General features: G+C 41.6%; 2 protein-coding genes across 2 annotated transcripts; both read right to left on the reverse strand.

Moving 5' to 3' along the window:
* Positions 1–179: 179 nt before the first annotated feature.
* LOC121914177 (C-factor-like) lies at positions 180–7,277 on the reverse strand. The gene is made up of 6 exons (XM_042437348.1): positions 6,659–7,277; positions 6,329–6,380; positions 4,001–4,188; positions 2,252–2,410; positions 1,750–1,860; positions 180–652 (listed from the first exon to the last, which is right to left on the reverse strand). Exons 1-6 carry the CDS (start codon positions 6,803–6,805, stop codon positions 533–535), a joined length of 777 nt encoding a protein of 258 aa, XP_042293282.1. The 5' UTR covers positions 6,806–7,277; the 3' UTR covers positions 180–532.
* A 1,034-nt stretch (positions 7,278–8,311) lies between these two features.
* Positions 8,312–14,834, reverse strand: LOC121914178 (C-factor-like). The gene is made up of 6 exons (XM_042437349.1): positions 14,618–14,834; positions 12,327–12,378; positions 11,498–11,685; positions 11,101–11,259; positions 9,650–9,760; positions 8,312–8,654 (listed from the first exon to the last, which is right to left on the reverse strand). Exons 1-6 carry the CDS (start codon positions 14,759–14,761, stop codon positions 8,541–8,543), a joined length of 768 nt encoding a protein of 255 aa, XP_042293283.1. The 5' UTR covers positions 14,762–14,834; the 3' UTR covers positions 8,312–8,540.
* Positions 14,835–16,003: the final 1,169 nt, after the last annotated feature.

Raw genomic sequence — 16,003 nt, forward strand, 5'->3', positions numbered from 1 at the left:
GTGTATATGTGAAGCCTGGATTTTTTGCCCCAATATGCATCACTTTCCATTTGCCTATGATAAATTTCACTGCCCATTCCCCTAGGCTGAATATGTGTGTGTGTATGTGTGTGTGAGTGTGTGTTAAGCATCCCAAATAATAACATGTCATCCTTCTTGTGGCAGATACTGGAAGCAAATAAGAGACAAGCAAATGATTTATTGTGCCAATCTTCATCCCATTATTTCTCATTCCATGGCCAAGTCAACTATCCATTACACCTCCCATCTTTAACTTTTAATCCAGTAATCTTGATTTGCACCTCTGGGGCCTGAAAGGGAGAACAGTGACATAGGAATTGCAGAATACAAAAGAAAAAAAATGGAGGAGGAGGCTCACACAGTATCCAACTGGAAGGATGCTTAGGACATAGGAAAGCTAGATGGAAGAACCCTGCAGTAGAATATGTGTTGATTGATGGCCGAGGTTGTCAGGCATTCTCCTTCACTATAGGAATGTGTTCCTCTTTGCCTGTAGCAGTGCAGGAACATTTCACCAGGGAAGAGTTTTCCCATCCAAGTCCACAAAAGTGCCTGTATCTTTCTCAGAGAGATTAGCAAGCGTATCCAGGATCTTCCGCACACCCTCATCCACTGTCATGGGGGCCAGCATCTGGAAACAGAGAGCGGGTGAGTGACTCAAGGACTTGTAGATGCAAAACATACTGCAGAGAGCATAACATTTATTTATTTACTCGATTGCATTATTTATATGTCACCTTTCTCCCAGGCTGGGGCCCAAGTCAGCTTCCACAACGACCAGTTTAAAATGTTCACAAAAAGTTAAAAATCACTATTAAAATCATACAAATTTAAAACCAGATAAAATATGCATCTATATTAAGGACCTTCCCTGCTTAATTAAAGCTTGCTTAAGTAAAAAACATTTTTGCTGGCTGGTGAAAGGAAAAGCAGGGAGGAGACCAGCCTAATCTCCCATGGAAGGGAGTTCCAAAGGGTGGGAGCATCCCCTGGGAAGGCTCTTTCTTGTGTCCACACCAAGTGAACCTGTGATGGTGGCAGGACCGAGATAAAGCTTTCCCCTGATTATCTTAAAAGCACTGGTGTCATGCCCTGTGAGAAAGCTGGAAATTCAGACGGGGAAGCAGAGGGACTCAGCCTTGAGCCTGGCTCTGGTCCTTCAGTGCCTGTGCCAGCAGAGAGAGACTGCTGCCAGTGAGGACAGGCAGGAACCCAACACCAACGCAGCAGAGGTTCCTGCTAGCTTGGGCACTGGGAAGAAGGAGGAGGCAGACTTACCTGTGCCTCCCTTCAGCCAACAAAGATCTAAAAGAGAGGCTTGGTGTCACTCACAAAGAATTTATAACAAACGCCAAGTAATCAGGGAACAGCTGCACCAGTGGGAACTGGAGATAAAAGCCTGGGAAGAATGTCAGAACCTTTGTCAGAGGTTAACTAACTTCCCTGGCAAAAGCATCCTTGTTGGAGACTCTCTTGTTGCCTGATTTCCTTGATTGGACTCTTGGACTGATGATTCTGCTTGTTGAAACCCTGGACTCTTGGACTGGTTGACTATTCTGATTACTTTGAGAACTCAGAGTCCCCTCCGCACTCCAATGAGGTAACTGAGTAGGACTTAATCTAAATACAAAAACTGATTAACCTATTCTCTCCTCTGTCTCCCACTTGGATGGAGGCCCAAATATTTAATGGTTTCTGGCAATGAGATTTGATCCACAAATCACTTACCGCTTGGTTTCCCATGTCCGTTTGTAGCCACCCAGGGTGTAACATAATGCACAGGATCTCATCTTTTGCATAACCCAGGGACTGACACTTAGTAAGCATGTTCAGAGCAGCCTAGGAGGAAAACACAGAGCAAAGCGTGACTGGTTATTCTTGGACTGCATCCAAACTGGATAAATAACCCGGTTTGGCAGTACTTTAGCTGCCCTGACTCAAGGCTATGGAATTCTAGGAGTTGGAGTTAGTTGTGGGCTCAGAGCGTGCAACAGCATCTGTTGTGGTGTTAAGGTTCTGAGAGCTTCCATTTATTCTTAACTCATATGGATTTTGTAAATAAACCATCTCTCGCAAAAAAAACATAAGCCTCCAGTATTTTCATTCCACAAGAAGGGACAACCCTGGTTAATGCTTCTACTCTTGGAGACTCTACCATCTGGAGAACAGCAGGGTGAGGACAACATAATATTAACAGTATGTTACCATTGCACCACTGATATCAGCATACCTTACTGCAACGATAACTGAGGATATGTGCAAGTTCCCACCCTAAGAGGTTTGTAATAGAACCGCATTCACTTGTTACATTGACAATAGCAGCTTTGCTGCAGCTCATCCCTTTCTGGGGACTTTCTTGGGCTGCCTTCTTCAGCAAGGGCAGGAATTCCTGCAGAAGAAGAGGAAAGAATGAGAGGTATCCAAACACTATGCAGACCATACTTGGTATCATTTCACACAGTGGCAGGAACTAATGAATTTAAATCAATTAATTTATTATTGATTATATCAGTAGTTTTAAAAATGAAAAGAGGCAATGTAATATACTTAAGTTGTATTTCAGTTCCAGAATGATTAATATGTTATTAATTAATTAAACAAGAGTGCTAAACAGCTAACAAATCTTACAGTTCCAAGCTGTTGTTGTTATTGTTGTCTCATTCAAAAGTTTGCTCTCTTGGATTTCTACACAAATAGTAATTGGTTTTTATTGGTCTCTCAGGGTTGGGAAATTATAATGCTAAGGCCATAAGAAACAAAACACATATTCAAGAATAGTTCCATAGTTACTCTTTCACACACAGCCACACAAAAAGATTAGTTCTCTTGTGTATATGTGAGTATGCACATGCATATGCGGGGATGTAAGAAAGGGATGGTAAGTGTGACAGAATGTGTGAGAGCAAGGGATTAAATTTGTGTATGACACTCAAGTGTAAACAAAAGCACTGAGGGAGGATGAATGAGAAAATTAATCTATGTGTGACTGTGAGAGAGAAAGTGTGACAATGTAATTTGTGTGAGAAAATTAGCATGTCAAAGAGTTAGAGAATGTATGTGAATTAGTATCTGTGGGGAAGGGAGACCATTTGAGAGAGTGAATGTAAGATCTGAGTGGCTAGCTATATTATCATACCATTTTACTGTGAACTCAAAACACATGTTAGCTTCCATGAGTCACTGTGATCCACAAAATATGTATCAGGTCTCATGACTGTGCTACATATTAATGATGAAAACCTGATATGAAATCAAAGGGCTGGTAGTGTATGCTCAAAGAGCAAAGGGGATTCTGGGAGTTGTATTCGAAAAGAGTAATTTTTGCAAGCTCTGTGCTGCTATTAAAGGAGTGATATAGGCCCCACACAGGTGTTTATCAGACGAGCTCTTAAAGAGGTACTATTCCAGTGTGACTCCTCTAGCTGCCTCCTGTTGCATGCTGGGATTGGCAGTTTTAAGGAGGGGTATTTAGAATTCTCAGGCAGAGAAGTTCAACTCCTTAAAACTGCCAATCCCAGCATGCAACAGGAGGCTGCTAGAGGAGTCACACTGGAATAGTACCTCTTTAAGAGCATAGTGTGATAAACATCATAGACAGGCCAAAATAAAGCTGCTTCGGGTCACTTTGGAGGTATGCTGTTTAAATGATGCATGCGTACTAAGAGTCCGGAAGCCATGCCAAAGCCATGATCCAGTCCTAAGGAGTGGAGTGCACCTTTAGCGCAACTTCCAGACTCTTAGTATGCATGCACCATTTAAACAGCACACTTCCAAAGTGACTCAAAGCAGCTTTATTTTGGCCTGTCTGTATGTGCCCATAGTTTCCTACCATGGGGATAGGGAGTGAATTTAACAGACCAGTGTCCCTATCACTATGAAAAAAACAGTGTCATTCCACATACATTGCAACTGCAAACCTTAGGGCTTTTCTATCACAAAGAAACACTACTATGAGCAAGATAACACAGGATCATCTTACCTGTGTCACCATCATGGGCCCATTCACATTGGTGTTGTAGACCTTCAACATGTCTTCTGGTGTTGCAGTTTCCAGAGTACTTTGGTTTACAATTCCCGCATTATTGATCAGTAAATTCAAGCTAGCCCCTTTCAGCCGCTCAGTGACTATGGCTGCGGCAGTCTTGACACTAAATGCCTCAGAAGTGTCTGCAGCAGCCAAGAGGAGATATAAAGCAAGAGATTATAGAGAGCATGGGCAGCAATTGGAGACCCTTCATTAGGAGCAAAGACACCAACGGCTTGGAGAAACAAACCGAAAGCTTTATTACCAGAGTGACCAGATATCCTCCTTTTCCAGGACATATCTTACATTTTAGCTTTCTATCTGTTCAGGAGGAATTCCAAAATGCCCTCCATTCTGAGCATGACTAAGAAGCATGAATTATATATATTACAGAATCTTCATTCTAAGATAGGAACGTCACTTAGGATGCTAAGCGAAAGAGCAGAGAGAAGAATTGGGGGAAGAAAAGAAGTGTTATCCCTTTATATCACAAAAGGTTCAAAAATCAGGATAGGTAGTTAAGGGGGGGAATACTTTGGATGTCTCAAACTATCTAACCCTATTACTACTACCCTCTCTGAGGCGTTAAGAACTCTTTAGTGCTAAGTACTGTTGCACTTCCAACAAGGTATAGCCCACCTGAGGTCTAGCCTTGCAGGCTTCCAGGAGTAATTCCTAATTGTACCATAAATAGTAATTCCTAATTGTACCATAAATAGTAATTCTCTTTGATTTGACTTATTAGCTGTATATTCCACCTTTCTTCCAATGAACTTGAGGTACATTGTTCTCCCACCTTCATCCCCACTGTTTTGTCCTTACAACATTTCTGTGAAGACGGTTAGGCTAAAAGGCTGAGCTAGTTCCTAGTTCATCTTTATTACGGTCATAGACCAGAACAAAAAGGCTGAGCTAAGACTATCTAATCCTGCTTTCTCTTTCCTTTTCTCTTTAACTTTTAAAGGAGATTATCGTACATGAATATCCCCAATGGGATAGACATGCATTTAACCATCAATCTTACAGCACTGTCCCATGGTTGGGCTGTTCGCAGCCTGTATGCAGCCCGTATGCAGCCCATATGCAACCCAGGCTTATCCCATGGCTCTTCAAGAACTGGATTTTCCCACTGTGGAAAGGTCCTTCATTGATGGTTAAACACACATCTATCCCATCGATGATATTCGTGTGCGATAACCTCCTTAATTTCCTCGATTCCTTAACCTCCCTTTCATTCAGGCTTCCCTTGCTTATGCATTCATTATTTTGCTTTGAATATGAGGGACCTTTAAGATTGACAAGTTTCATTTGGCATAAACTTTAATGGACTCTAGATCCCTTCATCAGAGGAGAAATGAGGCTGCAGTTCATGAAAGTGTATGCCAAATAAAACTTGGGAGTTGTTGAGGTACAAGTAAATTCTTTGTTGGCTTTGCTGAAAAAGACTGAAATAGCGCCTCCATCTTTCAAATTGTATTACACCTTGAATTGTAGCTGAAAATGTTTTGGATGACAACGTCCAGATTTTGAGTGTTGGAAAAGCAAAGCCACTGGTGGGTTTTCTTTTTTTAAAAAAAAAGATTGTTCACAGAAACAGAAAGGCACTTGTGTGATGTTCCACTTCATTTACCAAAAAGAACTTGGCTGCCCTTTTGTATTTCAGTTATTGAGTTTGAAGCCTGGAACATTATTTGCTCAGACAGCAAAGAATCGGTGCCTTGTCCTGGATACTAAATATACTCAGCTTGTTTTTCACATTTCTATGCCTGACAATTGTAAGGAACTTTCAGAGGGAACTGTGCAACAAGGACTGTTTTGCAGAAAACGGGAGGAGGAAGAATTAAAAGGGGAAACAGGCATATCTTACGTTATTTAAAACAACCCTCATGTCAAGAAATATGAACTAAGGGCCAAAGTAAAGAAGATGGGATTCACACAATTCTTAATGAGAGTTAGTAATCAACATCAGGCAGAACAATACAGAAAAAATGCACTGCAAATGATATGAAACCTTTCTGCATTGCTGATAGAATTCAGATTTTATCTCCTGGACAACCCTGAGTGCAATTCCTAATGAAGGTTAGTACAGTAGTAGACATGGGACCCTATCCAGAAAAATGCACTACTTTCTGAGAGACAAGATAATATTTTTTGCTGAGACGCAGTGATGCCCCAGTCACAGAACTACATGCCCTATGTGATACTCCTGTTGAATTGCCAAGAACTGCAGCTCCCGTCTTCATTAGTATAGAAAGGAAGAATTGGGGAAAGGGAGCCACATACCTAGTGGGATGATCTCTATTCCCTGATGCTCGGCAGCCAAATTCTTCAAGGCCTGAAACATAACAAAAGCAGATGTTTAGAATGTGAGTGGATTGTTCAAGATTATTCAAGAAAGAAAGAGAAGGGCGGAATAAAATTGCATCTGGTTACCATTCTCTCCTGGAGAGAGATCTCTTGCATTGTTGCTGCAAAAGAATCCTAGGAACTGGAAGTTTAAAAAATCATGCTTCCAACCCCCTTCAGCCCTAGATACAATCTGTTTGGCCTTAGGGAAGTGCTCTTGTTTTGATACCCATCCCAAGACAGAGATGTCCCCTTCTTTGAGCTCACCTGGGCACCTGGTCCTTCTGGGTCCCGGCAGGTGGCAAAGATCCATTCTGGACAGTTGGTTTTCCCAGCCAGCTGCCTGACCAGTTCCAAGCCGATACCCCTATTGGAACCAGTCACTAGGACACTGTGCACGTTCAGCTCTGGCATATTTCTTACGCTCCTGGTTACAACTGCTAAAACCCTTGGACAGCTGAGACTCAGCTAAACGCTACTCTCCTGCGTCTCTGCTGCCTAGGCTTGCATAAGCTGCTTGGCTCTTGTGTCACTTTTGAGTCTACTTTTGGCACCCAATCAGGAAACACTGTAAAACCTGGAGTGGGCCGGTAGAGCCATTTTATTTTAAAAAGAAGGGGGGAGAAGTCAAGAGATCGATAGAGAGCAATTATGTTAGAACTGAAACCTTTCCAATACAATTTTATTAACCTCATAATGGCCAGAAAACATCTGAAACAGAAAGGAGTGGCTGAAGTGTCAAATTCTGAGCAAACCAACCCAACCCAATTCACAAGTTACACTTGACTGGAAGCAAGTGATCATAGAATCATAGAGTTGGAAGAGACCCCCAAGGGCCATCCAGTCCAACCTCCTGCCATGCAGGAACTCACAATCAAAGCACTCCTGATAGATGGCCATCCAGTCTCTGTTTAAAAACCTCCAAAGAGGGAGTCTCAAATCACTCTCTGAGGAAGTGTGTTCCGCTGTCGAAAGCTCTTACTGTCAGGAAGTTCCTCCGAATGTTTAGGTAGAATGTCTTTTTTTGTAGCTTGCATCCAGTGATGCAATGTTAAGTCCTAAAATTTCCACCAAACCACATTCTGGTATGCATTTAGACCATATTTTGTTTTGGAATTCCAGTTTCTGAATTAGGCAGACCAATCAAATTCGCCAGTCACACACAATGACTAGAATAATTATAATGAGCCATAACGAGTCCATCCAAACTATGCTGCAGTTAATAAAGTATTTTGTAGGGGCAGGAAAATAGCCCAGAATTTCAACTACTGAGCAAGGAAAAGCAACCAAATTTACCCACTACAGCTGGCCAGATAATGGTCATTCAGGTGGAACAGATGTATTAAGCCACAAAATATCCACAGAAACCACATCCTGGTGAACGTTCCTAGCAATAATCTGTATTGTGACAGGGATCATGAAATGGATTTTACTGTCACACGCAACTAGACTCATCTAAAGTGTGACTTCTCAGGATGTAGTTCCTTCCTTGATTTTTGTCAGTTGTTGTTGCCTTTTCCAGATTAGTGCAAAGAAGCAATAAGCCTCCCAAAAGAGAGGCTTGAATATTAGTGGCTGGTGAGTAGACTCCTTTACCATTGCAGACAGCAAAATAATAAAACAAATCTCCAAATTCTATCCCTTTTATTTTAGGCTATTGGTACTCTAAGCTCAGATTCCCATGGACCTTTAGATCCTGTATTGGATGTCAATAATTGCTTTATAAATCCCAGAAGTAGTCAAATGCTTCTGAGATTTTGAAAAAGCAAGCTACAACATATGCAAAGAAATGGAAAAGCTTAGAAATACCAGCTAAAGACCAATGGATATTAAAAATGTTACAGATTGGCAGAAATTGATAAACTATCCACCAATATTGGAGAAAAACCATCTGATCCATTTGTAAAAAAGAAGGAACCATTCATTAAATTCTTTAATTCCAAGTACAAATAAGAACCTGCCGGCGGCATACAATCAAAAAGTAATCAGGAGTCATAGAATTAAAACGTATCTTAAAATACAACTAGACAGTAAGCAAATAAGCACATTAAAGCACCACATCAGATTATAGATTGGAACACTTTCCTAAACAAAAATGTCTTTAATTCTGCCTTGAAGTTGGCTAAGTCAGTTCAGGTGAGAAGTCTCCTCACCAAGGAAGTCTTTTCCCTTCCCAGTCCAGAAAGGCTCCGGTTGATGATGATGATAATGTGGGAAGCACTTTGAGGATGCTTTGCACACTGTCTTGAACAGTCATGGGTGCCTGAAAGAGATGAGAAGAGCAAATTAGAGGCCTGGATATGAGGGACTAGAATATGGCCACCCTAGAAAAGTAGAATCTCTCTCTCTCTCTCTCTTTCTTTCCCCTCTCACCCGTTTTTTTTTTGTTTTTGTTCATGCATGAATCTTACCTGTCAGTATGCTCAAAGTTGCATAATATGCAAATTACTATAATTATGGCTATTATTGATTTGCATTCTGCAAATTCAACACATTATGTTTCGTCCTCAGTTCCAATACCAAGCTAAGAGCAACTCTAGTGGCACCACTGGCAGAGACTAGACAGATGTTTGAGTCATGGGTATGGAATTAGTACGTCAGAGGGAATTGAAAAGCAAAAAAATAAAATGAATGCAATGCTAATTACTTTAACAATGGTAATTAACTGAGAATTCTAGCAGTTATTACCTGATTAACACATGTACTGAGACCATGCTCAAGCCCTATATTATTCAGTGGATCACAATGTGTGCAGATCTACATCAATATGTCAGCGAGCATGCATTGCCATTGAATAATATGGGTTTTTTTAATTCATTCTCTCAGAACATACTGTCTTTGCCAAAGTGGAAGATCCAACAACAAAAGACTTCAAAGACAGATTCCAACACATAAGAGTAAAGGCAATGATTTCTCTTTGTATTCCATGTATCTTCTATCTATAACCTGTGTTTTCCCCTGGCTCTTCCTTCTTTCTTCTTTCTATACACGCAGACAGCATTTTGCAGGCAGGAATGCAATTCTTGCACAATTTTTTAAAACTGGTAGTTCTAGGCCCCATGTGACATTTCAGTTTTCTTGGTATTTTCCCTCAATGAGTAACCCATCAACTAGCCTACATCATTAGACCGAAAGTGGTGTGTTCTGTCACATTACTGGGATGTTTATAAGAACCAAAGCTCACACATTCAGCACAATTTGGCTGAAATGGCCTTCTGAAAATGTGGATCATCTTCTAACAGACTGTATAGAAAATACCTGGTCTGTTCCCATGTCTGTTTTCACCCAGCCAGGATGGATCAGAGTGCACAAGATCCCATCTGCTTTCATTTCCATGGCAAGGCATACAGTGACCATGTTCAAAGCAACCTACAAAACAAACATACAAATCTATTACTTGAGAGTAAAGCCATGCGGGGCAGGGACAAGGGGCGCTGGGCCCTCTCCCTATCCTATGTGGCTTTACTCTAAAGTGGGGGCTTTCACCGGGTGTCACCACCTTCTGTGGTGTCACCCGGTTTGGTCTGCACCCCTTGCATCCCCTAGTGATGCTACTGTTCACATTTTTCTGAGCAGCACCCATCCTCTCTTGTGAGCTTTCATGGCATAGTACTAGGAATCTAAGGCTGCATTTGCAATGCAGTTTGACACCACTTTAACTCAATGCTATGGGATTCCAGGAGTTGTAGATTTTGGAGATATTTATCCTTCTCTGTCAGATAGCTCTGGTGCCACAAGAAACTACAAATCCTAGGATCCCATAGAATAAAGCCTGTGGCAATTAAACAATGCAGATGCAGCCTAAGAGATCAGGGTTAGCCATGGAAACCCACTGGGTGATTGGGGCAAGTCATGCTCTCTCTGCCTTACAGGAAAGTAATGGCAAACTCCTCTGAAGAAACCTTGTCAAGAAAACCTTATGAAAGGTTTGCCATGAGTTGCAGTCAATGTGAACATATTAAATAACAACCTGTCTCCATAGGTCATGCTGGCTTGGGTGCTCTTGGATTCAGCTTTGATCTATTGATCCCCCTACTTCAACTTCAAGCTGCATCCAAAGGAAGCTTTAAACTCACTTAATAATAATAATAATAATAATAATAATAATAATTTTATTTATATACCGCCTTTCCAGGGATCAAGGCGGTTTCACAACATAGCACATATCAACAATAGAAACCATTAAAAACATCATAATAACAAATCAAACAGTAAACAATCTCATGCTAGCTCAACAATGCTGCTAAGAGGGAGAAGAAAAGGGGGGGGGGTACATCAGGGGTCATCAGGGGTCAGGGATATGCCTGTTGGAATAGGTGTGTTTTTAGCCCCTTTTTAAATTGTTCCAGCGAGGCGGCCGAGCAGAGCTCGCCGGGAAGCGAGTTCCAGAGCTTGGGGGCCGAGGTAGAAAAGGCCCTCTGCATGGTGGTGACATATCTAGCCTCTGGAACCCTTAACAATTGCTTCCCGGCAGATCTGAGTGTGCGGGGCGGATTGTATGGAGAGAGGCGGTCCTCCAAGTACCCTGGGCCCAAGCCAGGGTACATTCTTCAACATTGAAGAATGTTTGACAATTTGGCAACAACATTCTTCAACATTGAAGAATGTTGTTGCCAAAAACTGGCAGATTAAAGAGCTGGGTATGTTTTGGGCTCCCATCGTGCTACTATTCAGAATGAAAAAATATTTGGCCCCTTAAAAACACTTGCCTTGCTTGCTCGGTATGGATACATTGGCCCATGAAAAACCTCAAATCCCCGCTCGATGGAAGCCAGTTTGGAGGTTACATTGATGATGGCTGCCTTGCTGCAGCTCATTTCTTCTGTCCCCATCTCATTAGCTGCCCTCCTGAGCAGAGGCACGAATTCCTGAAATATACAATAAGCACCACAGAAATGAGGGCTCTCTTCAGAAACCTATTTATTCCTTGCATAGAGATTATTATTCCGTTCCTTGCTTCTAGTTGCTTTTGTTATTTTAAGGGGATTTTAGAAGTGTTTGTTTCCCTAAGAGTATAAATAGTATGCATTTTAGTATAGATTAACAGTATATCAAGTAAAATCAATTATTTACTTTTTAAAATAATTTTCCATACTCTGAACTTACCTTAACCACAAAGATGGGCCCCACGACATTAGTATTGAATGCAGACAACATTTCTTGCCGCTCCACAGTTTGCAGTGTGGCATAGGAGTTCACACCTGCGTTGTTGATGAGCAGATTCAGGCCCTTGCCCTTCAGATGAGATTCCACCGCTGGCACGGCAGACTCCACACTGGACTGGCTCTCCACTTCTTCCATGCAGAAATGACAGCAAATGAGGCAGGCATCAGACTGAAAATGTAACCGTTTGTGTTTTGCAGAGCTGCTTAGGGTTGCCAGACTGAAAAGTGAAGATAGCTGCTGAACATTTAATAGTTGTATAGAAGAAGGAGTTTTAGCAGTTGTGTTTGTCATGCAACCAGGTAACAAGCATCACCCACTAAAATCTCTCTTCTGTACAATTATCAAACGTACATGAGGTATCTCCAGCTTTTACTCTTGTCTATCTTAGATGGTTGGGTTGATGCGTGTGAGCAGCCAATGTACATCAGATTTCCATTAATGGATTAATCATTTGATGAACACTTCAATACACTTTAAACTCAGGTATAAAAATTTAAATGACAAAACATACAGGCAGAACTGTCAAATTGTGCATAGTGCATATTCATTTAAATAGAGAGGTTTCCTCACTGACAGAAGGAGACAGTGAGGCAATAGATCAGCCATGGAGAACCCATGGCATGTGTGCCAGAGCCAGCACCCCCAGAGATCCTGCCCCTAGAAGTCCCTGCTCCCTGGCATCGGGTGACACTTGATACAGTAACGCCACTGAGTTTGGGCATTTGGTCTCTAAAAGGTTCGCCATGACTGCAATAGATAAATTTCGTACCTAGCTGAATCACATGAATGTTGGGGTGTTTGTCAGCCAGATCATGCAGGGCCTGAAATTGGAGACAGAAAAATAGTTGTGAGAAGAGAACTGCAGGGGGGAGGTAAATAGTTTGGAATATTATTATTTACTTTCTTAGGACTTTATCACATGGGGAAAATCGGGGGTTTAAACAGTGAAAATCGTGTGAAAATCCTGCAATCATGATTAACATTTTCACACACATTGCGATTAAAGAGCCATTATCTCGGGAATAAACAGGCAATAAACCATCAACAAATCATTCACAGGATTTCCCCATGAATGATTTCCCCATGAATGTTTATTCCTGGGATAATGGCACTTTAAGCGCAATGTGGTGTGAAATGATTAATTGCAGTTGTGCAATTTTCACTAGATTTTTGCCGTTTAAATCCCCGATTTTTCCTGTGTGATAAAATCCATAGTCAAGAGCCAGCCATATGTGAGGGCTGAAAAGTTTATCTTTTATAGGACTAACAGACATCCCTTATTATGAGGGATGTCCCACATTTGAGGGTTGAAAAGCTTGTCTTTTTACATAGACATAACAGGCCACCAAAAAATCCAGCATTTTGAGTGTCTGGGCCCTCCATAAAGACAAAGATGTGTGCATTATTTAATTTATGAAGCTGAAGAAAATTTTAATTTTACAGAGGAATACATGTTGAGACTAACTGAAATCAGAACTTTCATCTCGCCTTTGGTTAGATCTCAAACTAGTTAATAGCTACTTCCTTGTCAGCTTTGCTTGTCATGAATTTCATTTGTCTCTTATTGCTCTTTTGGAAACCTGGCGACGCTAATAGACTGTGAACTGGAATACAGAAGATCCAAAGTTTATTCCAACTGAACCATGAAACTCAGTGGGTGATTATGGGCTAATTGATCTCTCAGCTGCAACAAGCTTTACTGAGGGCTCTAGGGCCTCTGAATCATCTGGATATGGGTCTCCAGAGGCTTGAGGTGGGGGGAACTCTTATGGGTCTGGCAGACCACATGTGGCTGCACTTTCCTATCCCTCGACTGGAGGAACAATTTACTTTGACTGCAAGGAAAAAGAGGTACAATTTGCTCTTTCCCCCAAGGCAGCCTTGCCTTGGTTTGCCTCTGCATCTCCTCTGCTTTCATTCAGATCATCTCCATTGCCAGCAGTAAACCAAGTGGCCAGAGAGAGGGCATGTTCAGCTTGGATGATCAAAGCTTAAAGTGACCTGGGATTCTCTCCAGGATCTCTCTCCCAGGAAAGCTCTTGCCAAGGAGTCTCAGGGCAAAACCAGACTCTGTCAAGATACTGAGAATTTTCGGTTCTTTTTCTTTTAATTGTATCTGTAGATTCATAGGTTTTCTTGTTCCTTTATCTACTCCCCTCTTGAAATATCCCTGGGTTTCCCTTCCTTCCTTGTGTCCTTCCCCTTCTGACTTTTTGCATGTCACATCCAGTCTCATGCAACATTTCAGAGACCGACTTTCATCCATTTCCAAATAACTTTTTTTTAAAAGAAAAAAAATATTAAGGCGTTGTGCCCAAAATGATAAAGCGCTTTGGGAATATTATACTAGTTAAGCATTAGCATTTTATTTTAGTGCTAACATTCCTTTTCTTCTCACTTGATCTCTGTTGAATCTTTGTCTAGGAAACAGCTGGATTTAACTAGCTGCTTGCTTTATTGGGCGTGAAGACCCAGAAATACACAGCGAGCAACCAATCCATTTCATTTTAGAAAGTGCTGGGTTAATTTAAACCAACCTGGGGAATGGGAATAAAAAAGTTTTTGATAATGCCCAACTTTCCCAGAAAATGCTTTGGTATGAGGAAAACATCATAGGGGTTGCCAAAATAAAATCCTTCTGTGCAGAAACAAAACCTGGCACTTCCAGAGACTTTTTGGGAGCCTCTCTCCCATCTGGAAATGGCCTCAGATATCATGAATACTGCTGTGAGCAACGTGTGTGTTGTGTGCCTTCAAGTCATTTCTTGACTTATGGCAACCATAAGGCGTTTTCCTGGCAAGATTTGTTCAGGGAAGGTTTGCCAGTGCCTTCCCCAGAGGCTATCTTCTTATTCTTCCAGGCATTTAACAATTATTTTAAAAATTTATACCTCACTTGACAGGTTATGCCATATTTATGTCTTCAGGTCAGCAATGTCTGAATAGAATTACGGTAACCAGAGTTCTGGGGCAACTTGTACCATAATCAACTTACAGGAAAGTCATTCCCCGGAAAACCCTTCAACACCACACACATTTTGAAACAACCTGTCAGCAAACCTTTCCCTTGGGTCCTTCAGGGTTTCGGCACGTGGCGAAGATGTGTTCTGGCGGATCTGTCATCTCTGCAAGCTGTCGCACCAATTCCAGCCCAATTCCCCGGTTGGAGCCTGTCACAAGAACGCTGCGAGCCAGTGGAGCCATCCTGGCCCTTCACTCTCACTCTTTTAGTAGCTGGACTTTGTTCATTGAATTGGTAAATACAGATCAGTGCTGCTGAGCAAGAGATACACTTACCTTTGGCCTTCTCTGTTCACCTGCCTGGGGCTATTATACCTATGTCTCATCCAGGAAAGAGCACGCCTTGGTTAACTATTTAGGTGTATCTGAACTGAATAAGTGTTCCTGAAGGATATGAAATTGTGCAAAGAGAGGTCATGGAATGGTAGGCATCAGTTCAGTACTCCAGCACCTGCATTTGCATGTATTGCATGCTGACATTCATATTCCTGAAGGATATGAAATTATGCAAAAAGAGGTCACAAAATGGTAGACATCAGTTCAGTACTCCAGCAGCTGCTTTTGCATGCTTTGCATGCTGGCAACTCTTGCTAAAATATCTAGGTTTTCTGGGCTGGGAAAGCCCTTAGAAGTTAGCTGTCAGTCTGATTAAGGAGTACTGGACTACTAGCCTGTTGACCTAAGTCATCTTTTTAAACTCTTGGATGGTATGGCAATTCATTCTGCTCTTGACTCTTGGTTCTTTCCTAGTTTTCACGTGAATATATCACTTAGAATCAAAATATACAACAGAGGATTCAGAGTGCTCTATTCAGGGGTTTGCTGAGTGTGTATTTCCATTGTTGAGACTTACTTGTGGTGATCTTTTCAGTTTGACCAAAGATTACTTAAACTGACTGAGACAGGGAAGGACTGTTGCTCAGATGTGGAGCACTCTTTATATAACTGGTTCGCTTCTTGGTATTTCTGCGTAACAGATCTTGGGTAGCAGGGCTGGGAGAAGCCTCCGCCTGAGTCCTTGGAGAGTTAGTGCTGGTTCTATGCTCAGCGGACCAGTTCAGCATCATATGTTCATAACTACTACAAACTGTTTCAGAAGCCAATTGCAGAGTACTGTCCCCTGCCCCATTACATATCAGTGGAAAGGCAGCAGAGAGGGCCCAACCGGACATCTGCAGTGCGTTTTGGATATGAGTCCAGATTTTGAGACCGCTTTAACCACCCTGGCTCAGTGCTAGGGAATCCTGGGAATTGTAGTAGGTTGGGGCCCCAGAGCTCCTCTCTCTGACAGACTGCAATAAATAAATAAATAAATAAATAAATAAAGGAATCCATCTAGAAAAAGATCACCACAAGATTATTGTTTGTGCATTAAAGATATTTATTATTATTTTCATTAAACTTTTTTTTTAAACAAACAAGACC

This window comes from Sceloporus undulatus, chromosome 8, assembly GCF_019175285.1.
Source record: "Sceloporus undulatus isolate JIND9_A2432 ecotype Alabama chromosome 8, SceUnd_v1.1, whole genome shotgun sequence".
Lineage (NCBI taxonomy): Eukaryota > Metazoa > Chordata > Lepidosauria > Squamata > Phrynosomatidae > Sceloporus > Sceloporus undulatus.